This window comes from Sciurus vulgaris (assembly GCF_902686455.1).
Source record: "Sciurus vulgaris genome assembly, chromosome: 8".
Taxonomy (NCBI): domain Eukaryota; kingdom Metazoa; phylum Chordata; class Mammalia; order Rodentia; family Sciuridae; genus Sciurus; species Sciurus vulgaris.
In genome coordinates, this window is record NC_136468.1 from 124,364,821 (window position 1) to 124,391,845 (window position 27,025).

The following is a 27,025-nucleotide window of genomic DNA, read 5'->3' on the forward strand; positions in this document are numbered from 1 at the left end:
ACCGACACTGCCAACCTGTCTCTAGGCTGCCACACTCAGGGTACTCACTACTTCATAGATGCAAAAGGACAGACACCTCTGCCACCTGTCTCAGGGTTCCTACACTCAAGGGTACTCAACCAATAGCAATGTACTGATTTACACCCAGACTCTGCTTCCACATCAGGCACTTCTAAAAGGAAGGGTATGTTCTCTTCATTTGAACATCCCCAGTGATGGGTAGACATTGAGCTTTCACATATACTTTCTGCACTGCTCCTGGCTAGCTGGCAGGATATGTGAACAGGGGAAAAGGAGTTAAAGACAGTGGTCACCTCTGTGATCCAGGCAGAAGATGCTGGACCTGAAACCTGAGGTATGCCAAAGATGATGGACATTATGTGTGACTTCATCTCTAAGCCCAGTGACTTCATATGTAAAACTGGAACCAACGGATGACAGGATTAAGTTTCACCTCTCTAAAGGTGCACACATTTATAAAGAATTTAATGACAAGGACCCACAACTCATCAGCTCTATACCCTTCTCTATAGGTGATCTTTTTCCTGGCTCCTATTCCTACCAAGGTCATTCCACAACCAGTCATCCTGCTGTACAGAGGTTAGCCAAAAGCAGTGAGCAACCACTGTACTCAGGGAGTCCAGGAAAACATCAAGTCTGTTCAGATTGAGCAAGGGCCTAGGGCACTGGCCACCAGGTTGACATTGGGGAAGAAGCAGACATTCCATGCAGATGACAAAGGCACACAGCCCAGAAGTACAGCATTTCTAGGGTGGTACCTGGATAGGTCAATGCAGAGAAGTGCACACCTCTGTGCTCCCACTTCCTCCTTGATGTCACTCTCAAAAGATGGCCCTGGGCACTTCACCCTTCATAGGATCCTTTATCCATAAAAAAACGTTAAGAATCACCCAGGAATCAGCCTAGTGGTGCAGGCCTGTAATTCCAGCTATTGAGAGGGTTAAGGCAGGAGGATAACAAGTTTCAGGCAGATTTGGCAACTAAGTACTTGTCTCAAAATAAAAAGGGGTAGGGATGTAGCTCAGTGGTACAGTGCTTGCCTAATATGTGAGATGTCCTAGGTTCAATCCCCAGTACCAAAAAATTAAGAATTGTACTTTTCATTGAAGTAAAGGTGACTGCATTAATATACATAACATTTTCTTCCACCTCAAATTTTTTTTCTGACTAAAGCATTTTTGTAGCCCCCTAAAAATACAATGGGGCTGCAGCACAGGATCTCCTGTACCTGAAGGATAAATGAGCCTCTCTTAACGGTATTTGATTTTCTTGGTGCAGTTCAGGAATAACCCACATAGGCAGAAAAGGGCCCTCAGTGCCGTGGTTCTGATTTCCCACCACAGGCATATAAATATACACAAGCTCCAAGGGGACTTCCAAAAGCATTTAATCCCATCACACAGATGGAGCACTGTTAAGTGCCTGGTACCACGGCGAGGTCTCTGCCCCCTGCACAGGGTGCTTGTAGAGCTCCTAGTACCTCCTCTGGGTTGGGAGAATTGCTGAGAATTTCTCCGGTGCAACGCCTCACAGGATGACAATATGCCACCCAGTCACCGCTGTCCTGGGCTGAAAGATTGTACCAGGCCACAGTAGGGCGAACGCCTGTGAAACCGGGTGCCTCCACGAACTGCTCCCGGCCCCCAGCCCTTCAGCTCGATCACTATGTAGGGGCCGGCCGCAGGGCGCGCCCAAGGCGCAGCTCCTGGCCGGTGGCTCTCAGCACGTAGTGCTCTGTGGAGGAGGACCCGCAGGCGACATCCTCGAGGACAGAGCGGCAAGACGTACGAGGCGCCTGGAATCCAGGTAAGCTCCAGCTTGCGCCCAGCAGCCCTTGAGTCGGACCTCACCCACCTCTTTCTCAGACGTGCACAAGCCAGAGGTAGCTGAGGGGGAAGGTGGTCGCGGAGCTACCCCAGCTGGAATCCAGGCCGCGGCTACGGCCCCGCCCCCCGCCCCGCCCCCCCACCGCGCCGCGCACCTGGTCGCAGCGGCTCTGTGACTGTGAGCACGAGTAGGAAGAGCAGCAGGAAAGCACCGCTGTCTGCTTTGGGCACCATTTATCCTCCGTTCATCGTCCCCGGGGCGGCCGCGTGACGCCGCAGGGAGGCCGAACCGGGCCGGGGTGAGATTCGAAAGGCTGGACCTGGGCTAGGCGCAGAGATGCGGCAGGCGAGGACTCCGGTGGGGCCTCGCGGAATTGGGCCGTGGCGGGATTGAGCGGCGGCGAGGCACGGCTGCAGACTCGCGCTCACTCTAGGCCACAACCTCGGGCACCGACTCAAGCTCCGCGCAAGATGGCGGCCGTCCTGTTCGAGCCCGCGCCGCCCCGCCTCCTACTCGCGACGCCAGCGCCAACCAATGAGCGCCAAGGGGGGCGGGGCCCACGCGCTCTACGCGCAAACCAAGGGCTAGGCGGGGGGCGGAGTCTGAGCTGCGGGCCTGAAAAGGGGCGAGGTCTAAGGTCGAGACTGCAGGGAGGGGAGACTGAGGGGGCCCCTAAGGAGAGGGGGCAGGTCTGAAGCATTCCATTGGCTAAACAGAGGGGTGGGCCGCCAGAGTGAAGGGTCCCCCCGGTGTCGGGCTAGAGCCATGGGGGAGGGGGAGGAGCAGAACCACAATGATGGACATTGAGCGGGGCGGGGCCTGGGGCAAGGCGAACCTAGGTGGGGCTCAAAGCAGGACCCCAAAGGGTCTCCGCACCTGCGGGCCCAGGTCTTCTCTGATACCCAACAGCGTACACTAAAGTGGCGTTTTTAAGACTGGATGGCTGTGGAGGATGGAGGAAGAAAACTGGAGGACTGAAGACTCTGAGTAAGGGGGAGGAGGGTCAGTCCTGAAAGAAAAAGGCAGGAGTGGCTTCACCAGTACACAAAGTTGAAAGTTTCAGCGACTGGGGAAGGTGAGGCAGGAGGATCACAAGTTCGAGGCCAGACTCAGCAACTTAGCAAGACCCTTTCTCAAAAAAAGGACTGGGAGGGGCTGGGGTTGTGGCTCCGTGGTAGAGTGCTTGCCTGGCATGTGTGAGGCACTGGGTTTGATTCTCAGCACCACATATAAATAAATGAATAGAATAAAGGTCCATCGACATCTTAAAAAAAAAAAAAAAAAAGGGGACTGGGGATGTAGCTCAGTGGTAAAAGCGCCCCTGGATTCAATAGTACCAAAGACAAAATCCAACAAAACCTGAAAGTCTAACAAAGAGTAAATGGGCTAAGGAAGTCATACAAAGAGTAACAGGGAAACCCAGATCCTAAACACTGGAGCAAAACTGGCCACCTCTGGAGGAAGGACCTGCCTACACACTGGGAGAGGAGGGGAAGGCATAGAGGAAAGCTCTGGGTAGAGATGAGATGATGCTAAACTCTCTGGGAACAAAGCTCCAAGTGCTGACCTTGCACCTGTCACTGTGAACAGGGAGGAGAGACAGCAGATGGGGCATCCTCAGCAGGAGGGATGAGCAAGCTGTCCACCAGCCACAAACAAGACCTGGCAGTGGGGGTTGTCAGGGATAGGGAAGGTGCAAATGAGGAGCACAGAAAAAGGGGAAGGGCCAAAGCTAGTGGGGTTCCAGCATACCCTGACCCACCTCAATCCTCTCTTCCATCCCGTGATATTTGAGGTCTTGATGGAGGGTACCCTCTCTGGGTAGATAAGTCAAGGTCAAACCCAAGATTGGGCCAGACCTTCAAGGGATCCTACTCTCCCAGGACACACAGCCCAGATCAGGTGCTGGACTAAGGGCTTGTCACAGCAGAGGGGTCCCACTGCTGGCAGAAACAAAGGTCCCTGTCCAGTGCTGCCCTTGCTGCTTGTGCTACTCTCAGAGCATTCCCAGGAGCAGCTGCCAGTACTCAGCATGGGATCTAAGCCCAGCCTTCTGCCCCTCCCCAAGACCCAGATCTGTCCTGGGAGCCCAGCCAGGACCATGAGCTGGGCAAGGGCCCTAGGAGGAAACTTACAGTCAAGAGCAGAATTCGAGCCAGTTGTCCCCCAAGAAGAGCCACTGTAAGAGAAGCAGGCCAGCAAAGGTTTGGATGAGGAAAGAGAAGTACAGGGACATGAAAAGTCCAGCCAAATATTGCAGTGAGAGGGCAGAGTCCTGGCTTCCCAAACTGCAGCAATTAAATCTTGGCACCTCATGACCCATCTTCACCCTTCTTTGTCCTTGCTCTGTGCCCCTGCAGGCTGCCTGTGTGGATAGTGTCAAGAGCTAAAGGGAGGAAAAAGAGGTCAGGGACACTCCCTGACACAAGCCTGTGGTATCATTGCAGCCTGGCTTTTTCCCTCCACCAAAGGTTATTGCCTCTTTCAGGGTGGTCCTCTCCATACTCTTTTTCCCATTGCCTCCCTCTTCCATGTGGGCCAGAGGTCTGTGACTACCTAGGGCACCTATATTACCTTGGAGTCCCCTATACTAGCTTCCACTTTGTAAATCATCCCTTAATTAAACCCTCCTCACATTATTCAGCGTTGTCTGCTGTTTCCTGTGACTGATAGGACCTGCCCTGGATTCCCTAGGGTGACCTGGTTTGCAGTCATCAGCCCCATCACTCTACAAGCAGTCCTGGCTCTGGGTTTGGAAACATGGACAAACCTTTGTGTTCCCCACAGCCCTCTCTTACCTCAAGTCCCAGCCAAGCATGAGGGCACTCTACTGGCCTTCAGTCTGCTCCAGCCCACTGGCAGACCCTTCTAGGGTTCTAAGTCCAGGCCAGAGCCTCATTTCCCTAGGGCACTCCTCCTTTGTGACTTCACCCACTGAAGTCACCTGGGAGACAGTGCTGAATGTTCCATCTTAGAGTCTTGTGGCCTCTTAGGAGGCAGGGACAGCAGGCCCGGCCAGCCCAGAGGACTCTCTGTCCACAGTGTAAATGAGGACACTGCTGGCCCATGTCCCGCAGGGATGTAGAGGGCAGCCTCAGAGGCACTGGGCGCTCCCGGCACCATGGATGACGCTGCCGTCCTCAAGCGACGAGGCTACATCATGGGGATAAATTTGGGAGAGGGCTCATACGCGAAAGTCAAATCCGCTTACTCTGAGCGCCTAAAGTTCAACGTGGCGGTCAAGATCATCGACCGCAAGAAAGCCCCCACAGACTTCCTGGAGAAATTCCTTCCCAGGGAAATTGAGATTCTGGCCATGCTAAACCACCGCTCCATCGTCAAGACCTACGAGATCTTTGAGACATCAGACGGCAAGGTCTACATTGTCATGGAGCTCGGGGTCCAGGGCGATCTCCTTGAATTCATAAAAACCCGGGGAGCCCTGCAAGAGGATGATGCTCGTAAGAAGTTCCACCAGCTCTCCTCGGCCATCAAGTACTGCCATGACCTGGATGTCGTCCACAGAGACCTCAAGTGTGAGAACCTTCTCCTTGACAAGGACTTCAACATCAAGCTGTCTGACTTCGGCTTCTCCAAGCGCTGCCTGCGGGACGAAAGTGGCCGACTGGTATTAAGCAAGACCTTCTGTGGGTCAGCAGCGTATGCGGCCCCTGAGGTGCTGCAGGGCATCCCCTACCAGCCTAAAGTTTATGACATCTGGAGCCTAGGCGTGATCCTCTACATCATGGTCTGTGGCTCCATGCCCTATGATGACTCCAATATCAAGAAAATGCTGCGCATCCAGAAGGAGCACCGTGTCAACTTCCCACGCTCCAAGCACCTGACAGGAGAGTGTAAGGACCTCATCTACCGCATGCTTCAGCCAGATGTCAACCGTCGGCTGCACATAGATGAGATCCTCAGCCACTGCTGGGTACAGCCCAAGGCACGGGGTCTGTCCTCTGCAGCCATTAACAAGGAGGGGGAGAGCTCCCGGAGCATTGACCCCCAATGGACCCCTGAACCTGGCTCTGACAAGAAGTCTGCCACCAAACTGGAGCCTCGGGAAGAGGCACGACCTGAGGCACGACATGAGACACGGTCTGAGGTACGACATGAGACACGGCCTGAGGCACGACACGAAACACGGCCTGAGGCACGACACGAGACACGGTCTGAGACACGACATGAGACACGGTCTGAGACACGACATGAGACACGGTCTGAGACAAAACCTGAGGAGGATACAGTGCAAGTGGCCAGGCAGTCAGAGACCCTGGGCTTCAGCAGTGAGCAGATGATCAGGGAGTCAGAGGAAGGGCCCCCCCAACAGCCTCCAGAGACACACACCTAGTGAGCCTCTTGCAGCCCAGGGGGCTGGCAGGGAATGAGGCACAGCTCATGGCTTGAAGCCTGAGCCTAGAAGGAGTCAAGGGATGAGCAGAGAAGGAATACAGTCCCGGATGAGCTGCTATTTTCGTCAGTTTCTTCTCCCACCCTTTGAACTTGGTAACTAACATGGCTAAAGAAGCAATAAATCACTATATTAGTGCAGACCCCAAGGTGAATGTCTTTGCCCCACTGACTGCAGTCCTGGGTGCCCCCTGGCTTCCCACTCAGATTGTGAATCCTCATCGGGGAAAATGCATCCCAGTATGCCCAGCCCGGACTGTGACCGTAGAGCTTAGCTAAGGCAGCTTTTCCAGGAGTTGGGGAGACCTGGAGGGGCAGGGGTTAGAGCAGAGAGTTGAATGAGGAAGATATTGCTTCCAGAGGAAGGCCCATGGGTGATGAGTAGGGGTGGGGGAGGGTAGAAGACAGGCTGAGAAAGGCAACACAGCTGCCTGCAGAGGAGGGGTGGGAGGCCAGGGCCTCTCATACTGGGATAGCTGGCTTTCTGCATTTGAAACTGAGTTCTAGATTGATATGCCACCATCACCCCTTGGCATCCAGCCATAAACTTGCCAGTCCATGGGGTTGAGGGAGAGATTGCTAAGGGCAGGACAACTGTTTTTTTTTCTGTTCCTTCCACCATGGGACATGTTCCCCCCATGTTCCAGCTGGCACCCAAATCTCAACAATGTCCTGAGTTATATCCCCATCATGGTCATTCTTCAGCCCAGGATAAGTGAGAGACTCAGCTGGATGGCCCAGCATGTTCCATAGTCCTGTGTGGCCTGGACCGCATTCCCTTCCCTTCCAATCCCAGTCTGATGCCAGGAGTTACATTCCTGCCAGAGATAAGAAGCGAACACTGGCAAGTATAACGAGCATCCTCACAAAGAATGCCTGAACCCTGTGGAAGGGAAGGCAGCCACCAGTATCCCATGGGAGGTATGGCTTGCACTTGGCACTACTGGTGGCCATGTGCTGCATGCCCTCTACCTGCCCCTTGTTCACTTGGCCACAGTAGCCCCTCTTCATCTCACTTCGGACAACCATATGGGGGAGGCCAGGGTTTAATACACATACACAAAAACAAGAGCATTTAGAATCATCCCTCCATCTGTGTCCCCAACTTGGAAAGACCCCAACTCCTGTAGACTCTGCCCATCTCCCCAGGCTTAGCCAAGGTGCCTTGGGCTCCACAAAACCTTTCTGGTATTCCTACCAATGTTCCACATCGTGTTCCTATGAACTGTGCCAGGAAGGCCTCTGAGTACTCAGGGTCTGGGCATAGAACAGGTCCAGAATAATACTGGAGGGCCCCCCACATCTTTTCCCTGAATAAGCTTGTGTTGGAGTGGGATCCAAGGGTACATGGTGTTATCTGGGTGGGGAGGTGGAGAGTGGCTCATCCCTGCAGGCCTTCCATAGTCCTTAGGGCAGAGTACAGTAAGAGGTCCTGGGAGTGACTCACTGCAGCCCAATCCAGCCAGCAGGCAGCCTGCGCAGAGGCGCTGTAGGAGGAGTACCTGCTATGTGCTTTACAGGTGTGAAAACAGCTCAGAGAAGATCAGCAACCTGCCTGAAAGCACAGTATCAGAGCAGCAGGCCCAGATAACAATAGCCTCCACAGATAACCTCATCCTGTCGGACAATTTCTCTGGAGTGTTCAACCCTGGATTGGTCACCTTCATCCTCAGAGGCTTTTTAGGACCAGGACTTCAAGGTGGTTCCCATGTTCTGTTTATATTCTCACCATGAGGTGACCCTCAGGCCACAGGCATTACCCATCCTCATTCTTTTCCACCTGGCTGGTTACCCAGACCTCAGCCTTCCTAAATTTAATCTCCAGTTCTCTGTCCTCACAGCTTCATGAGTCCATGTCAGGGCACAGCCACCATCATGCACTCACACTGGTTAGTATGGCATTTAGCTTCCCTGCCCTCTGGACTCCAAGAAGACAAGACTGTCTCTAGTTCATTGGTGTCCCTCAGCACCTAGAACAGACTCCCACAAGCTTGTGGGAATCATGGGTCAGTGGGGACCTAATTTATATAAGTTCAGAGGACTACAGATTTCCCAGAATGTGCAGGCCCCCCAACCCATAGGAAACAACACTGGGAGTAACCCTGGAGGTCCCCAGTCAGATCTAACCCATTCCAAACATACCAGGTATCCTGGCCATCTGTGTATACCCAGGATGAAAGCACCCACTCCATGTCCCAGCAGTTCTGCCTGTGCCAAGCTGACACTTGCCTCCTACAACATGTCCCCCAAGAAACAAAGAGACCACACTATCTTGGGCAAGGACAGGGTTGAAAGAGCAACATCCACAAAACATAGAGAATGAATTGGTGCAGTTAACCAAGAATGTGGATACACAGAGATGTTCCAGATAGAGCATCTGCAGGTACTAAAAATGTGGGGAAGTATGCTCCTGGGTCCTGGCCTGCAAATCTATTTTATTTATTTATATGTGGTGCTGAGGATCAAACCCAGTGCTTCATATGTGCTAGGCAAGTGCTCTACCACTGAACTACAACCACAGCCCCTGGCCTACAAATCTTAGAGCCAGCCCTTTCCAGGACACAAAAGAGTGAAGTTATGATCACTTCAGCCAACAAGAGCCCCTTGGAGAAAGGAATGCATGAAGCTAAAGCTACTAGCCACAAGTACTCTACAGAGCCAGAGCTTGACTCAGGAGTCCCGTGCTGCTGGAAGGTGGTCACCATGGATGCATCTGCCCACCCTACCCATCCTGTCTCCCGGGCTGGCAGCCTGCCTTGGGCTGCCAGACACAGGACACACTCTATAAGCTCTAGATGTGTCCACACAGCTGTGCCTTTGCTCTAAGATGTCATTTCTGCCTAGCATATCCTGTCCCTCTTGTTCATCTGGTGAAACTCTGTGGATTCTCTGTACCTGGGCTCCTATTATCACTTCCTCTTTGAAAACTTTGAAACTCTACCACCCCACACAGAAACAGGCCTTATGGGCTGGGCTGTGGCTCAGTGGTAGAGTGCTTGCCTAGTACGTGTGAAGAACTGGGTTTGATCCTCAGCACCACATAAAACTAAATGAATAAATAAAGTTATTATGTTCACCTACAATGAAAGAAAGAGAAAAGAAAAGAAGAAAAGAAAAGAGAAAAGAAAAACAGGAATTTCTACTCTCCCTCTGAACATTAACACCCCTAGCTCACCTGTACTGGAAGTTCTCTGTGGGCATAGGATACCTCTGATGGACAGCAAGCAAACATCAAGACTTCCAAAGTAGCTAAAGAGATACATAAAGGATGTCATTTTCCAAAGCAAAAAGCCACACACCAGATACAAAAGGCAGTCTGGGATGAAAATGATGTGTAATGCTAGGGTTCCAGCAGGTGACCCCTGCCCACTCCACATCAATGTAAAAAAAACAACCAAAGGGAAAGATTCTGGACCGTCTCCACACCCAGAAACTTGACCTTCATGGATGATGTTCTGAATGTTGCCAATCCCCAGGACCCTACCATAGAACCCACCCACTCACTGACTACATCTAGGCTGATCTTTTTTGTTTCTTTTTTCCTTTTTATCCCTGAGAAGCCTACACTGACCTAGCCTCCTCAAACCTGGTCCAAGGCAGTAAGCCTCCACACTCACTCCAAAGCCAATTCATTTCTTTCTGCCAGTGACCACCTTAAAATGAGACTTGGATTATTCAATCACTGCCTATCACTTAAGAGAAAAAGCCCCTGTCTTTCTCCTTCTTTCCCTTCCTGACTTGTATTAGTCAGCCATTCTCAGAAGCCTGGATGCCCCACCACCTCTACCTGGCTGAGGCCTGAACCATCTCCAAGCCTGGCCTGCCCCTTGGAACATGCATCTGCCTGCCCTGGATCCTTGGTCACCTAGCCAGGCAGCAATGCATCCCTGAGCACTGCCTGCTCTCCCATCCCCATATACATCCCTGCTCACTGAAGCAGCAGCAACTCATCTGCCTAGCTGTCTAGCCCAAGGAGCCTGCCAGCTCCTAATCCCAAACACAGAGTGGCTTTGGTCCACCAGGTTTGGAACCACTGGCTTAAGATACCATGGATTCTGAGAAGCTCTACGGGTTTTCTTTACACCCCAGAGAAGTTGCAGGAAAATTAGTCCTAGTGAAAGAAGTTAAGAGAAACAGGCATGGGCTGGTACTCTGGCTGGACCTGGGCACCTCCCCTTGGGCTTGACTTTTGACAGGGAAGCCATAGCAAGAAAGAGGAACAGGGAGGGTTACCACAATTCTGGGTCCTGGCTTTGTTCCAGTGGGCGGGGAGGAAGAGGGTGCTCTTTCCAGGTTGGCCTGGCTTCCAGGATTCCAGGGGCCCCATTCCCCTCAGTCCAGTCCCACTCCCGGCAGCCTGGCTTTATGACTTCATTCGCTGAAGTCACCTGGCGACAATGCTGAGCGTTCCACCCCTCCAAGTCCAGGCCCAGCCCAGCCAGACAACTCCCCACAGTGCAAATGAGGACAATGCCTGCTGGCCCGTGTGGGGAGGGGATGTAGAGGGCAGCGGCACCGGCCGCTCCTGGCACCATGGACGATGCCGCGGTCCTAAGGAAGAAGGGTTACATCGTGGGAATCAATCTGGGCAAGGGCTCCTATGCAAAAGTCAAATCTGCCTACTCTGAGCGCCTCAAATTTAACGTGGCAGTCAAGATCATCGACCGCAAGAAAACACCCACTGACTTTGTGGAGAGATTCCTTCCTCGGGAGATGGACATCCTGGCAACTGTCAACCACCGCTCCATCATCAAGACCTATGAGATCTTCGAGACCTCTGATGGGCGCATCTACATTGTCATGGAGCTTGGGGTCCAGGGTGACCTCCTTGAATTCATCAAGTGCCGGGGGGCCCTGCACGAGGATGTAGCACGTAAAATGTTCCGCCAGCTCTCCTCAGCTGTCAAGTACTGCCATGACTTAGATGTTGTCCACAGAGACCTCAAGTGCGAGAACCTTCTCCTTGACAAGGACTTTAACATCAAGCTGTCTGATTTCGGCTTCTCCAAGCGCTGCCTGCGGGATGGGAGCGGGCGCATCGTCCTCAGCAAGACCTTCTGTGGGTCAGCTGCATATGCAGCCCCAGAGGTACTGCAGGGCATCCCCTACCAGCCCAAGGTGTATGACATCTGGAGCCTGGGTGTAATCCTCTACATCATGGTTTGTGGCTCCATGCCCTACGATGATTCTGACATCAAAAAGATGCTGCGCATCCAGAAGGAGCACCGTGTGGACTTCCCCCGCTCCAAGAATCTGACTAGCGAGTGCAAGGACCTCATCTACCGTATCCTGCAGCCGGATGTCAACAGAAGGTTGCACATCGATGAGATTCTCAGCCATTCATGGCTGCAGCCCCCCAAGCCCAAAGCCATGTCTTCTGCCTCCTTCAAGAGGGAGGGAGAGGGCAAGTACCGGGCCGAGTGTAAATTGGATACCCGGCCAGGCTTGAGGCCAGAGCATCGTCCTGACCACAAGCTGGGGGCCAAAACCCAACATCGACTGCTGGTGGTGCCTGAGAATGAGGACAGGATGGAGGAAAGGCTGGCCGAGACCTCCAGAGCTAAAGACCATCACATCACCGGAGCTGAGGTTGGGAAGGCAAGCACCTAGTGGTGGAGAGGGCCCCGGGGGGCGCATAGCATGTAGTTTGCGCTCACATAAACTAAGTAGGCAGGTAGGAGCTGAAGAAGGCACAGGTGCAAGGAACAAGTAAAATCCGTCAATTAAACCACTATTTTGATTACGTTCTATTAGCTTTCTTCCACTTAGTAGCAAAGACATTAATTACTGACCACCAAATAAACCACAAAGTGTATACAAGCATTAAGAGTGCCCAGTGAGGAGTCTTTTTCTCTAGGACTCAGCCGGCGCAGGGGTCTCCAGCATAGGGGACCAGAGGCCGGTGCTCAGGTACAGGCAGACTCATGGTGAGGCCTATGGCAAGAAGAGGACCTCTGTCATGGTCTACCTACCAGGCCCACAGTTGTCTGCCTCTGACCTGCCCCAGTCCCCAAGGTCCATGCCTCTCCCTCACTTCATGCAGTGCAGCCCATGCTGTTACAATCCTTCACGTGACCCTTTGCTCAATGTCCTCCTCTAATCCCTGGGTCATTTGAGATTGATTCAGCTGCTCAAGGGCCACCCTTATTATCATCCAGGTGCAGTCCAGTGAGAGAGTTTGTTGGCACCACCCCACCACTTGGGCCTGCAAGACCCATGAGGCAGTCGTTGGTTATGGCACTGCCCAGGCTTCCATGTTTCCCCATTTGATTACTATCTCTCCTCAGAGCATGCTCCCCAACATGCTGGCTATGTGCTTAAGGGACATCGGTACCTCTTGCACCTTAAACCTCTGCCTCTCACTTCCTAGAGGCTCCGGGGGTTAAAGTCCAACCTTCCTTATTAGGCAAAAGTACACAATGCCCCACCTTCCTGACCCCTATGCATTCCAGCTTCAACTTCTGGAGGTCCCAGGGCAGCCACCCCAGAAGCTTGCAGAAACTCACAGTGGGGGAGCACAGGTTAGAAGTCCTAGGCAGGCATCAAGTGGCAGATGTCAGTCTCTGGACTGGCCTCCAGGAAACATCAGCAGTTGGGGGGAGGTGGGGCAAGAGGACCAACACAGAAAGACTGAAAAAAAAAAAAATGGCTTGCACAGGTCATAAAGCAGGACTCTGTCTGAGCTGTATGAGATGTTCCCCAAGCTCCCTGAACAGAGGAAACTCTGGGTTATTGAGAGGGTGCAGCCTATGACTCTCTTGAGGCCTGAAGACACCAGTTTGAAGCTAAACCATGACATGACCCCCTCAACTCCATGGATAGTAGGTGCATGAGCCCAACTGGCCATCAGTCACCTGAGGGCTGGGCACCCATATTTCAATCCATGGGCAAATACTGCCCATGTTTCAGCCCATGGTGCAAATGACACCTGTGGGTCTGCCTAGAAGCTGACCCCATTTCTTTTTTACATAGCAACTCCAGTTGGGGTGAGGCTGGTGCCTCAGTAGCCTGGTGGGCAGTGCCAAGAGCAGTGGGGGAGAATAGAAGACAGGAAGGTAGAGATGGTACTGCTCTATCAAAGCTGGAAGCCAAGTGCTGGGAGAGGGTGATAGCTGAGGCCACCAGGAAATTGCCTCATACAGAGGTAGGGTCTGATACACAGGACCTACATCACTGTATAACCAGAAAACCAAGCAGGCTAGGCCAGGCTGGGAGGCTAAAGACATGGACCCAGAGTCCCAGGTGACCATAAGGGATACATTTATAAGGCTCCATCACTTCCTTAGAAAAACCTACATGAGCTCAGCTCAGAAGGCAGTTGTAGGAGTCACAGAAAACAACAGAGGGGCCACCCTAGCCATAGCTTCCTCCCCTGGGGCACCCTTGCCTCTATTCCTGAAGTCTTAAGACAGCACAGTTGGCCCAAGGAGGTCCCAGGGCTCACTCAAGAAGCAGGACAGAAGGGCAGCCTGGCCGGAATGTACCAAGTGTTCTTTAATGACAGTTCAGATGATGGTTAAATAGAAAACTTTCAGTAAGGTCCTGGGGAAAGAGGGCATGTGTCCCATGCTGGCCTGGCTGAGGCACAGCATCTTTCGTCTGTGATTCCTGTGATGATCAAATGCCTCTGGCCTGGGCCTGAGCCTCCAGGTGGAATTCTCTGCTGGGTGGAGAGCTGTCCTGCAGGTTCCACTCAATGTCCATGGGCCCAGCCCAGGCCTGACTCTAAAAGAAGTCTGAGGCTTTGCGCCGGGCAGGGAGCTGTAGTAAGTTGTCTGTGATGGAGGCTGGGTCCTGTGTGAGGGGTGTGCGTGTGGCAGAACCCGGAGCTGGCGTGCTCGTGGGGGTCTGTGGCCCACCAGCTGGAGTCTTGAGGTGGGTTGAGCGTGCTGGGGATGGTGTGTAGCTGGCCCGCAGGGCTCGGTCTGTATACTTGCTGGCTGTCCTGCTCACAAGGCGTTGCAGGGCTGGGGACATAGCTGGGCTCAGGCCTTTGGGAGTGAGGCTGGGATGGAGGGATGGAAAAGAGAAGCAGGGTTAGGTGGGCTGGGTGCTGTCATCAGTAGAGCCTCCCTCAGTCCCTCAGGAAGAGCCTTGTCAGAGGCATGATCATTCAAGAAAGACAACACTGGATGGCCTAGTACATAGCAATCAGACTGAACTTGAGTTCAACTGATGGTGCTGCCTTTGGCTGTGAGGCTGGGTAGACTGCAGTCCTCTGAAAGTTGGAGTTCCCACCTCTGTCCCAGAGGAATATGACACTGTCACCACAGGACTGACAGGAATTCAAAGTGGGACAAATTGCCTAAAGGTGACTCTTAGGGACAGGCCGAGGAAGAAGTGGAGGAAAGAATACAGGAGAGGGGTCCTGTAGCCTGGCCCATATGCAACCATAGCAGAGAAGCAGCTACAGTGCCCACTGCAGAACCCCTGGACCATACATCCACATGGCTGGGTATGGTCAGAGCAGGGACAAGGCAGACACCAGTTCATACCCACCCACTACTCCTACCCAAGGACCTAGCTGCCCCTCACCTGGCTAGGTTCTCTGTCACTCTCCGCAAGGCTTCCTGCTTCTTAGCCCGATTCTTGGCAGCCGCCTCATTGGCCATCTTCAGGCCTAGCCGCTCCCTACGGCCAGGCTCCAAGATCTACAAGGCAGCAGGTGTGGGGTGGCCTATGTGGGACCTTTCACCAAGCCAGGCAGTCCCTCACCTGGAAGAACAGCTGCTGTGGATGCCAATCTTTTTTCCCTGGCTGCCATAACCCCAGCAACTCATCATTGCTACCCTGCCCCATAGCCTGTCAAAAGCCCTTACACAGCCTGCCAGACCTGTGTATTCCCAGGGTCCTCCTCCTTGCCTATACTCAACAGATTGTCAAGGCCAGGACTGCCAAGGTATGAACTTCTGACGAGCCTTTAGGGAAAAAAGTGTCCTGTTTTCATTTTTTTCCCTCTGATTATTAGTGTGACCATCTTTTTGTCTTTATCAAACTTCTGTATTTCTTTCAAGAACTCTCCATATATGAATGTGGCCCCTTTTTCTATCTAAGTGTTTATCTTCTTTTTCATTGTCTGTTGTTGTTATAGAGCTTTATCTATCAATTAAATTAAGCTACACCATACAAATTTATTTAATTATTTGCTTTTGCTGCCTTTTGACATTTTCTGCTATACTAAAGTTCATCATTTCCATATACAGTATCCCCTCTTATCCTCGGGTAATATGTTCCAAGACCACCAAAAGACTCCTGAGGGCTGGGGTTGTGGCTCAGTGGTAGAGCGCTTGCCTAACACATGTGAAGCACTGGGTTCAATCCTCAGTACCACATAAAAATAAATAAAATAAAGGTCCACTGACAACTAAAAAATATTTAAAACAAAAAGACTCCTGAAAACTGAATTATACACTGCTTTTTCAGATATACACCTATGATAAAGATTAATTTACAAATTAGGGGTTGGGGCTGGCATGGTGAAACAGGCTTGTAATCCCTGTGGCTCAGGGAGGCTGAAGTAGGAGAATCCCAAGTTCATGGTCAGCCTCAGCAATTTAGCAAGGCCTAAGCAACTTAGTGTGACCCTGTCTCAAAATGAAAAATTAAAAAGGGCTGGGGAAGGGCTGGGGCTATAGCTCAATGGCAGAGCACTTGCCTACCATGTGTCCATGTGTGAGGCACTAGGTTCGATTCTTAGCACCAATAAAAATAAACAAATAAAATAAAGGCATTCTGTCCATCTACAACTACAAAAAAAAAAAAAAAAAAAAAAAAAAAAAAGCAGATATAGCTCAATGGTAAAGTGTCAAAGTGTCCCTAGGTTCTATCTCCAGTACCAAAACAAACAAACAAATTAGGGGTTGGGGGACAGATCACTGTACAGCACATGCTTAGCATGCTTGAGACCTTGGGTTGAATCCCTAGCAATACACACACACACACACAAATTAGGCAGAGTAAGAGAATAACAAATAACAAAATAAAATAGTATACTATATAAAATGACTTAAAACTTATGAACTGTTGCTGGGTGAAGTAGAATATACCTATAATTCCAGTGACTCAGGAGGCTGAGGAAGAAGATCCCAATTTGAGGCCAGCCTCAGCAACTTTGTGAAGCCCTGTCTCAAAATAAAAAATAAAAAGGGCATGGGATGTAGCTCATTGGTAAAAAGGCCTGGATTCAATCCCCAGCACCAAAACAAAACAAAACTTATGAAAGTTTATTTCTTTAATTTCCCATTTAATGCTTTCAAACTGAAGTTGACCCACAGGAAATCTTTGAAAGTAAAACCATGGATAACAGGTAGCTATTACTTAGCGAATTTTTTTCCGTAACTGTTTTTTTGTTGTTGTTGTTTGTTTGTTTGTTTGTTTGTTTTGTGGTGCTGGGGATTGAAAGCAGGGTCTTGTGCATTTGAGGCATGCATTCTACAACTGAGCTATATCCCAGCCCTCCTTTACTTTTACGTTTAGAAAAATTCTTACCTTAAGATAAAACTAAATATTCACCACTATTTTTATTCTAGTTGTTTAATGGTTATCGTTTTTACATTTAACCTTTTGCCTTTCTGGAAGTTATTTTGCTATATGTGTTAAGGACCCAGTTCACTTTATTTCCAAATACTTTGCTATTCAGCACAATTTGAATTGCCATCTTTATAACACCTTCAGTTCATGCTTGAACTGCGGATGGTTTCAGTGCTTCCTTCCTTTGCTATCGGCTACCTGCTCTTGGTCCCAGGACATGCTCCCAACCCCCACACTTCACCCGGAGATTGAATCCAGGGATGCTCTACAACTGAGCTACATCCTCAGCCCTTTTATTTATTTTTTTTATTTTGAGATAGGGTCTTGCTAAGTTGCTGAGGCTGGTTTCCAATTTGAGTTCCTCCTACTTCAACCTCCTGAGTCACTGGGATTATAGGCATGTGCAATCACGCACAGCTATCCTTAGTACTTTTTATTTTGAGACAGGGTCTTTCTAATTTACTTAGGGCCTTGCTAAATACCTGAAGCTGGTCATGAACTTGTGATCCTCCTGCCTCAGACTCCTGAGTTGCTGGGCAGGGGCACACTTTTAACATGTCAAGAGCCTTAGGGTATGCTTTAATGTTTGACAGCATAGATTCCTCTTGGTTATTCCTCTTCCAGGGTTGTCTTGGTTATTCTTTTGTGTGTGTGTGTGTGTGTGTGTGTGTGTGTGTGTGTGTGTGGTGCTGGGGAATTGAGGCAAGCACTCCACCAACTGAGCCTTATGCCCATTCCTTGTCTTGGTTATTCTTGCATCCCAGATAAATTCTGAAACCAAGGCACCAAAACTTCTGCCCATCTTTGTTTGTTGACCTGCTGTATGTCTAAGGACTATTCTGGGGAAAGATGAGCAGTGCCACGCTGGGGGTGGGGGGATCCTCTTGACCTGGGTCTGGGAAAGCATGGTGCCTTCGGGCCAATCATGCAGCAGATGTTCTCCTCAACATTACTCCTAGTTGTTTTAAGTTTCTATTGCTACATAAGTGATCTATCTCTTGCCCTCTATCTCCCCCAACCACCCCAAATCTCCATTGCATTTCAAAGTGATCACTGCCAATTTTGGAAGGGACGGGCTTGAGATGCCCTCCAACCCAGCTACCAAACCAGACCTATGTATTAATTCCAGACTCTAGACTTTATGCCTGACTTTTTGATGATGATGTAATTCACATCCTCAGCGTCTGCAACAACATAAACCTTTGCCTTCTGTGACCTCCCAACACCCCAGAGTTACAACAACAGGTAGGGGCCAGCACTCTGACAGTAATGTGTGCAGGCTCCCAATTTTCAGGGACATCTCCTTTCCCTTTCTAAACTACGCTAATCATTCAAATTCCCTAACAAATTCTTTGCAGACATCTTGCCTTCCCCATGACTTTAATAGTCACATCTCCCTGACCACTCATCCATGCCCATCAATTTCTACAGGTCATTGACCCCAGCTTATCACCCTGATAGGCACTCAGGAGTTATGTGATACTACCCTACCTTGCTGCATCTAACCAGGCACACTGGGAGCCTCCCTGGCCTGCCCTAGGTCTCACATACTTCACTTTATCCAGTCCTACAATGCTAGACTAGAACTGTAACATCTAAAATGTTCCTAAATATATTCTATAAACGGAAGTCTTGCTCTGCCATCACATAGCCCTTCTGAGGACATCCACCATGGTTCCTTGGCCCTTGGACTTGAAGGGCAGTTGGAGCTCCTGTTTTGACTCTGAATTCATCCCACCTTATCGGTGAACAACCCCTGGCCTTCGGGCCCTAGAGACCTTGGTGTCTTGGCCCCTGCTCCCCAAAAGCCCATGACAGACCCACCCATCCCATCTTCAGCACCCTGGCATTCAGAAGCACCAGTGCTCATTCCTATCAGTTGGGCCTGCCTTGACCAGCTGGGAGTCCAATCCTCTGTGCTTGGTCATGAGCAGCAAGGACTCAGATTCCTTGGATGTCTACACCAAGTCCCACCCATGCTTCCCTTTCCTACAACCCACCTTGAAGGCTGGCCCTGGTGTCCTGTCCACGTAGGGGGTCTCTGACCCTTCAACTCTCAGGGGTGTGTTCTCGACCTCTCCCCAGGTCATCAATGGGGATTCATTCACGCCTGCAGATGGAGAACCCAAAGCTACTCAGGCCAGGGGACCAGGTCGGGGTGCCACCCAGGCCCTCCCCATCTACCATAGCCAATTTACTCCATTTGCATCCTACATAACAACAAGGCTAGACCATGCTTCTTTCCAAGGACTCTGGAACCATAGTATCTCCAGCCTCTGAGAAGGAAATGCCAAGGTCACTGTGGGCCCAAGGCAGAACAGACTGGAAGCTGGGTCAGCTGGACCACCATCCTAGAACAGGGCACTCTGAGGGAAGTGACATTCAGGATTTCCAGGGTTCCCAAACCTCCTAAAATGCAGTGCAAACCTATGGTGCCTCCACACACCCTGATCTATATTACAGCAACCAGTACCTGAGAGTTTAGACCCCCCTATGCACCAAGGGACTGACCCAAGTTTCACCTGCTTCCAGGGTGAAAAAGATGTGGGGCGGGGTGCCCAGAGACTCTCCATCCTACAGTGCTCTCTGGATTTTAATATATAAGCAGTACCCCACCCGCTGACATTACTGAGAAGACTAGAACAGGAAACTGTACCCCAGGATATCTAAAGTTGGGTCTGCCCGAGAGTCCAGCCCACCCACAGCCCTGACCAGTCTTGGCACCTGGCCCATTTCTCACCAGGGGCAGGAGAAGGAGTGGCAACAAATCCGAACCCGCCCACTCGTGGGGATTCCTGGGGGATGAGCTCCTTGCCGTCGGGGCCCACCTTGCCCTGTTTGTGCTGGAATGAGCAGAAAAAACAGTGTCATGGAGGCTCTCTCCCCAGCTGGCTGATGGGCAGATGGACAGGAACGTGCTAGAAATATCTGCTTTCCTCAGGGCAATGCTGGGGCCTTGGGGTGGGCAGCCCCCCTTGGGGAAAGAGGAAGAACTCACCCACCCTGCCAAAAGATATTGAGGGTCTGTCAGAGTAGGCATCCAAGCAAGGAAGATGTTCCCCTTCCTCCCATCTAGGGCAAAACTGATAACCCTCTGCCTCTTGGTGCAATGCTGCCAACAGGGCCTATGCTGTCTTTCCCCTGAGGCACTTCTAAGTCTCCCATCTCTTGCCTCTGACCCTTTGACCCCATGACCACCACAGTCCATCAAAGAGCACCCACTCATCTTATTCCCAGGCTCGGAATCTCTCTGTTCTCTTATCACTCCAAGCCATATCCCACCATAGCCCACTGTCTGGGGTCAGGTTCCCTTGCTGACTCCTCTGGCCCGCCCATCCCTGTCTACCCACAACCCTGTCTGATACCTGAGCATGGGTGTAGACAGACTTGTCTGGTTCCTGACAGCCTCTTTTCTGGCCCACCACCATCAAGGGATGTGGCATAGATCTAGGCCTATAGAATGTGTCAGATCAAGACAGTATCCAGGGGAAGCTCACATGGGTTGAGAAAAGACACAGGGTCCTGCCACATAAGACCCCAATATTTCTACCTATTGAGCTCCACCAAGCCTATGGACAGTTCTAACTTAAAAGGGGCAGCCAAGATGAGAGAAGCCATGCCTGCCCGCACCAGCTAGCCACATATGATCTACCGCTCTCACTAGCTCACCTGGGCATTGAGGGCTGCAGCCTGCTGGAGCTGGGACCTGCTCAGAGCCTGGCTAAAGGGGTCCCGGAGAAAACGTGTGTTCTTATGCACCACCTGCCGGGGCTTCTTAAACAGCTGCTCATCATCAGAGACACCTGGTAGATGAAGTAGAGATGATGGCAGGTATCAGGGAAATGGGAAGGCCCCACCTCAGCACCATAAGCCCTGAGGGGTGAGAGCACCCTTTTTCTCTCAGCCAATTTACTCCCAATGAAACAGAAGCATTGGATGTAGCTCACACTCCATGCCTGCAGAGCCTGAATGAAGTTGGGGTGGACTTCATTGCCCCACTGAGTTATATGAGTTACCCACACCAAGACAGACCAGGGCCCCTTCAAAGGCCTATGATGTGAGGGAGTATGTACACAAACCTTAAAGGCTGATCTAAATGCAGAGCCAAAAGCACATGGCTCCACTATCACCTATCCACCTGGCCCCACCACTCACCCTCTGGGTAGTACATAAGGGAGTTCTTGGCTTTGTACTTCCAGGTCTCCACACCAGTCTGGCTGTTCTCGATGGCTTGGTGCTCTGCTGATGGGAGTTCAAGATTATCTTTCTGCCTCTGTAATCACATGGGGAAAAAAAAGGGTCAGAGGGACCCCTAGTCATAGTGCCCATGGCCTTGGGACTCCCTGCTCTGACAGAGGGCCCTCATGTCCCCAAACTCCAGGTCTACCTTCTCATACTCCTCCTCAGCCTGGTAAAGCCAGGCATGGCGTGCCCGACTCTTCTCCTTGGCCACCTCCATAATCTCCTGGAAGGAGGCATTGTCCTCACTTGTATAGCGGCTCAGGAAGACATCCAGGCTGGGCAGTGGCTCCTTCTCCTCCTCTTCTCCAGCCTCTCCTGCTCAAGGGTGGCAGGTGGGGTGAACACACACAGCATAAACATCACTTTACAGCCGTGGGAGACCAACATACCCAAACCTGAAAATCATGACACCTTACAAGCAGTGTTAGAATCCTTACCTCTGTTGGAAGACTCCCCATGGGGGTAGTATCAACCCACCCCAACTGTTCAGGAAGCCCTCAGACAGAGCCCTGCAGATGCCTGGACAGCTCTGCTCATCTGATGGATGCCAAAAGTGTGCAATACAATTTGACAGATTGGGTAGAGGAGGTACAGACTCAGGCATTAAAACAAAATTCATAATCACAAAAATTTTGCTGTTGGCTGGCTCTTCCTCTGCTAAAACCATGCTAATCCCACAGGATCTGTCTCCAAAGCCCTCAGGACTTCCCTTCACTCCCTGGAATTTCCTTATCCTAATCATTCCTTGCCTCTTGGTATTTACCCTACAGGTGAGTAGTTATCTTGTCATTATCTAAGTATCTGGACCAGCCAGCTAGCCCCTATGGCATGAATCCCATGTGACCTAGTGTTCCAAATGGAGCTCACAGGTACTGGGCCACAACCTCAACCATATTACTGCCACCCCTGTCACCATGAAAAGTGGCACACCCACTGAGGTGGCACCCTGGTGCTGGAAGGCAGTTTTTTTGTTTTGTTTTGTTTTGTTTTAGACAAAAATCTGTTACCCAGGTTAGGGTCAAATTCACAATCCTCTTACCTCAGCCTCTGAACAATTGGGACTATTAAGAACACCCCATCATACTCAGCTTGTAGGAGAGCCTTTTCTTTTATGGTAGTAACAACCTTTACTACCAGGTACAGGCCAGACTATGCTCAAAGCACAGTGACTACAGTTTTAAGACTTGGGGTCAAAAAGATAATGTCACGTAAGTTCCATTCCCCCCATGACCATCTCTGAGACCTACACAAGTTACTGCCTTTTGGAGCCTCAGTTTCCTCATCTGTAAACAAGAATAACAAAAGTCCCTATACCACTTAGGTTATGAAAAGGTCTCCTACATTTACTGACATATAAGGTATATTTGCATAAAAAGAAAAGAATCTTCATCCTTGTGACTCATGCCACCCTTCAACAAAGAATCAAGCTTCAGGAACAAGGGCTACATTAATGGCAGAGGGAGCTGGGCTATGAAGCAGCAAACATGTTTTTGTGAACACACTGGATATCTGTGCCAGTACAGTATACTGTAGATTAGAACCTGGTAGAACAAAGTATGCTGCCCACCTATATGTGCACTAATATTCTACTACCAATGAAAAGATAGTGACTAAGAAGTCCTATAGTACACGAGACACTTATATTCAAAAGGATTTCAGAATGCTCTTTACTAAAAAAAATTCCTTCATAAAGTCAGAATGTATCCCATATAACAATGTCTCACATCCTAGTAAATATGTTGAAAACAACTCATTCATCTGTTCTACATATATCTATTGAAGACCCACAACATATCACATGCTGTTCTGTATGCAGAGCATACAGATGGAAGCAAGACAAAGTCCTGCTCCCATGGAAGTGATGTTACTTAGGATGAGAGACAATAAACAGGTGTTTTAAAATGTTATGACCTGGCCGGGGTTGTAGCTCAGTGGCAGAGCACTTGCGTAGCATGTGCAAGGCATCTGGTTCTATTCTCAGCAACATATATAAATAAATAAAATAAAGGTTCACTATCAGAATACAAAAACAAGTTGGAAGGCGCACAACACCAGGGGTGTTTACACTGAGAGATCAGGAAAGTTTTCCCTGAAGAAATAACATCTGAATAGAGACCTGAAGCAAGTGAAGGAGTAAGCAGTGCAGTTACCTGAGGGAAGTGACCAATGTGAAAGAAACAAAGGCAAAGGCCCTGATCTATCTTCAGAAGACAATGATGAAGAGCCTTCCAACGCCCATGAAGTCTGCAAGGCAAGGGACTGGCCCACAGTGAGTAGGCCAGTGAGAGAGATGGTGAAATTCTCAATCCATAGAGGTGGAACACAGAGAGGCTTAAAGGGCCGTTCCACATTTGGGAGTTGAAACAAATCATCTGCCTCCTAGACCAGTGCTTTTTGACCCCTATTCAGGAGCAGAGACCCCTCAGGGACAAGAGGTATTCAGGAGCGGACACCCCTCAGGGACAAGAGGTGACCTGCAGTCCCTGGACCACTCTCTCAGGGTCTTACAGGATAAGATTCCAGGAAATTTCGACTGCGACCAAAAGAGGAAGTGTTCATTTACCTTCCTCCAAACCTCGGCCCCGAGACCTGGGCTTGTTGCCCACCATTCCAGTGCCTGTGTGCACCTCAGGAGTCTCAAATGTGGCTGGAGTCACATCTGGGGGAAGAGAGAGACATAGGGGTTAGAGCAAGACCATACCAAAGCTCAGTAGATTTCACCCTCTCAGCCACCCACAGGGTCCCCTTACAAGGTGGTGGAGGCTCTCGGGACATCTTGCCCAGGGCAGAGCCAAACTTGATTGCAATCTGGCGCATCCGTTCCAAATCTCCATTTTCCTCAGCCTCCAGGTACTCTTTCTGTGCCTGCAGCTTCTCCACATCAGGAAAGAAATCCCTTTGGATGACTGTCTGAAGGCCCTTTCAGAAGAAATAAGAACAAAAGCCAGAGCTGCCATCTGGGTGCTCCACCTCACAGTACAAGCAAAAGCCCTTGCTGCACCTCCTTCAGCTTCTCCCTGCTCCAGTGATTGCAGTTTCCTTAAGAGAGCTTGGGGGTACTTTATAACGAGGTTGAACATCCCATGTGGCCTTGCTGCAATATCCAACATAACTAAACATTCTCTCAATGTCCATGAAACCCTTCTCTCTCCCTCTCTTTTTCTTTTTTTTCTTTTTTTTTTTTTTAGTTGTAGATGGACACCAGACCTTCATTTATTTATTCTTATGTAGTGCTGAGGATGGAACCCAGTGCCTCACACATGCTAGGCAAACGCTCTACCACTGAACTACAACCCCAGCCCTCCTCATTCCTTTACTGACTCCACCTTCACAACAACCAGACCACCTTCACTACATCCGTGAGTTTCTATTTCCAATCTAAACCTTTCTCAACTGACTTCAGCCAGTCACCACCACTGACTAAAATCCCCATATCTGCACCTCCAGCTAGACCTAGCTCTGGAAGCAGCAAATCTGTGTACCCAGCTGCCCATTAATGCTGCCAGTCAGTATATCCCAGAAGAGTCCCAAATTTAACCAGTCTAAAACTAAACCCTACACTTGTCACGTCTCCTTCGTTGTTTTAAGTAGAACAATCTCTTTCAAAGGGCTGAGGCCCACTCACTCATGTTGTTGCCACAACTGCAGCCTAAATCAAGTCCTCTTTGCAACCATCCTTCAAGACTGTCAAACTTTTACACTTTAATAGAAAACCTGATCTCCGTGACCCTCACCACATATAGTAGAGCCATCCCTACTTTCCCCTGAAAACATTGCTAGTGCCTCCTCATTTAGGACATCTCCCTCCGGACCAGTTACTTGGCTATTCCACTTCCACTAGCCGACAGGAGAGCGAAGACAGGAGCGAAAGAACCCAAGGGAAGCGCAAAACCAGAAAGGGACCCGGAAGTCGCAGGCATTTGCGCTGAGGTAGTACCTCTATATACTCTTCCTCATCCAGGACCCGCTGCTTGCTCCTCGCAGCCTGGGTCTCCCCAGCTGATCGCTTCCTCTGGGGCCCAGACGCGGCCGGGAGCAACAAGGTCCGGGGAGATAGGCCAGGTGTCTCCATCACTATCCCAGCACCACTCGCGCGGCGGAGGCGCGTCATAGGGTATAAGGCGGCGGGGGCACCATTTTTGCCAGGCGCCTCCAACAGTCAGCCAATGGGGAAGCAGCGCTTTTTCTAGCTCCGTCAGCGCTCCGTAGTGACGTCATGACTAGCGCTGACTCATAGGAGTTGTAGTCTTTCTCCCGCCCCACGTCGGTCATGTTTGACTGATCTGTGAACACGAGGGGGCGCTGTGGTTGGGGGCTGTTTGACTTGTTCACGCTAATGAGAGAAATTTTCAGCTTGGAGAAAATCAAAAGGCTTTGGATTTCTCACCAATAATCACTGTGTGTGTTTCAATAGTGCTAACAAAAACACATTCATCAGAAAATTTGATTATATACAAGTTCCAAACTTTATGCAAAAAAACCCTAAGACAATTCTTTCTTGATAGTTATCTAACAAAAGATTAATGAAGACAAAGAACAAGACAGTTGTTCAATAAAGAAATGTCTGGTTAGAGATGAGTATGTCCCTAAATGCCAGAGTGGTCTTCCCATAAGAGAGCCAATTCTCACTGAAATGGAACAGAAAATTACCTAAGCATTTTTCAGGAATTCCTTCCCAAAGGGAGGTTGTGAATGATGTCAAATGAACAAGTTCTGCCCCCAGAATAATTTAGTTGAATTTTGCTTTTACAATAAGTGATCATCCCTTCATTCATAGGGATTCACTGAGGACTCCATGGTGAAGTTCCTTCTTGTAGAGCTGTCAGTCCAATGGGGAAGAGAAAAACTAGTTAGGTCATTCTACAAACAAGTCTAAAATTGCAGCTGTGGCAATACAAGAAAAGTTTTTATTTTGGGAATCTTGACCTAGTGAGGCAAGTCTCCAGGCAAAAAGTTATTGCATAAACAGGAAGAGCATGTACAAAGGCCCAGTGGTGGGTGGGAGGGAGCAAGGCAAGTTCCAGAACGGCCCTTTGGATACACACAGAGTGTAGTGAGATGTAAGTTGACACTGGAGTGGCAGAGTCAGCCTGAACAGAGCTTCATGAGTTCTGATGAGTTTTGTTTTTATTCTGAATTAAAGAGGAGCCAAAGTAGGAACAGATGGACAAAGTTGGAGACTGCTGGAGGTGAGAAGTAACAGCAATTTACATCAGGTTGGTGAAGTTGTAACTGAAGAGAAGGTAGATTCTGGGGTGTATCTATATATTTATGTGGAGGTAAAACTGACTTGTTGGACTGGATATGGTGGGTGAGGGACAAGAACAGTAGGGTAATTACTACCTCTTTGTCTCATGCAGCTGGTTTGCTCCCTGTAGAAAATGCGACCTTGAGGAGTCTGGGTTTCCTGGTGGAGTAGTTAGGGGGACAGTTTGATATAAATGTCTAGCTCAGGGAAGAGGCCTGGGTTGGTGATGTGAATGTGGCAGAGATGAGAATTGGAACCTGAGGGTGGAAAAGGAAATCAATATAAGAAAGGGGGGACACTTGGGATTAAATCTCAGGATACTTATGTTAGGGGCCAACTTGAGGGGGTTCAACTTGCTAAGGAGCAACTAGATAGGAGGGAGACAGCTCAAGAAAGCAGCAGCATATGTAAGGTGGGGTTCAGGCAAGCTCTGATTGTGATTTCCCTACACAATGACAAGTGGTCATTCAGCCAAGAAGGCCATTTACATCACCCAGTAAGATGGTGGTGCCCCAGCCTGCAGGGGAGCTGACCAGGACACAGTTTTGTTCACTTTGCAATCTTCAAGGGCAAGACCAGGATTCAGGCAGAAGAGTTTTATGACAGCATAGTGTGTGGTGAAAATGCCTGTCCTGGAGGTACCCAGTAGTGCACGGGCAACTCAAGCTGGGGGACATGGTACTTGCTTGGTGTTATCTGAACTAGTCATCCTTAGAAAGCCCCCAGGAGCTTCAGCCCTAGCTT

At 50.1% G+C, this 27,025-nt stretch overlaps 4 protein-coding genes across 6 annotated transcripts in view; 2 read left to right on the forward strand and 2 right to left on the reverse strand.

Moving 5' to 3' along the window:
• The window catches only part of DGCR2 (DiGeorge syndrome critical region gene 2), a 112,066-nt gene extending 109,695 nt beyond the window's left edge, over positions 1–2,371 (reverse strand). Inside the window, exon 1 of the mRNA XM_079152006.1 lies at positions 2,003–2,371. Coding sequence (XP_079008132.1) covers positions 2,003–2,081 — 79 coding nt within the window. The 5' untranslated portion in view covers positions 2,082–2,371. The remainder of the gene's footprint in view (positions 1–2,002) is intronic.
• A 1,613-nt stretch (positions 2,372–3,984) lies between these two features.
• Positions 3,985–7,380, forward strand: TSSK1B (testis specific serine kinase 1B). 2 transcript variants are annotated; one of them, XM_079152010.1, is made up of 2 exons: positions 3,985–5,956; positions 6,005–7,380. In XM_079152010.1, the coding sequence occupies exons 1-2, from the start codon at positions 4,970–4,972 to the stop codon at positions 6,200–6,202; spliced, it is 1,185 nt and encodes a 394-aa protein (XP_079008136.1). In that variant the 5' UTR covers positions 3,985–4,969; the 3' UTR covers positions 6,203–7,380. The 2 variants fall into 2 exon arrangements, with proteins under 2 accessions (XP_079008136.1, XP_079008135.1); XM_079152009.1 differs by having other exon boundaries at positions 3,985–7,380.
• A 2,137-nt stretch (positions 7,381–9,517) lies between these two features.
• On the forward strand, positions 9,518–12,949 carry TSSK2 (testis specific serine kinase 2). The gene has a single exon (XM_079152015.1). The coding sequence runs from the start codon at positions 10,795–10,797 to the stop codon at positions 11,869–11,871; it is 1,077 nt and encodes a 358-aa protein (XP_079008141.1). The 5' UTR covers positions 9,518–10,794; the 3' UTR covers positions 11,872–12,949.
• A 791-nt stretch (positions 12,950–13,740) lies between these two features.
• On the reverse strand, positions 13,741–25,138 carry ESS2 (ess-2 splicing factor homolog). 2 transcript variants are annotated; one of them, XM_079152007.1, is made up of 10 exons: positions 24,971–25,138; positions 23,784–23,952; positions 23,597–23,692; positions 21,179–21,348; positions 20,947–21,064; positions 20,461–20,594; positions 19,532–19,634; positions 18,792–18,901; positions 14,797–14,912; positions 13,741–14,266 (listed from the first exon to the last, which is right to left on the reverse strand). In XM_079152007.1, exons 1-10 carry the CDS (start codon positions 25,103–25,105, stop codon positions 13,987–13,989), a joined length of 1,431 nt encoding a protein of 476 aa, XP_079008133.1. In that variant the 5' UTR covers positions 25,106–25,138; the 3' UTR covers positions 13,741–13,986. The 2 variants fall into 2 exon arrangements, with proteins under 2 accessions (XP_079008133.1, XP_079008134.1); XM_079152008.1 differs by lacking the exons at positions 19,532–19,634; positions 20,461–20,594.
• Between the last annotated feature and the right edge of the window lie 1,887 nt (positions 25,139–27,025).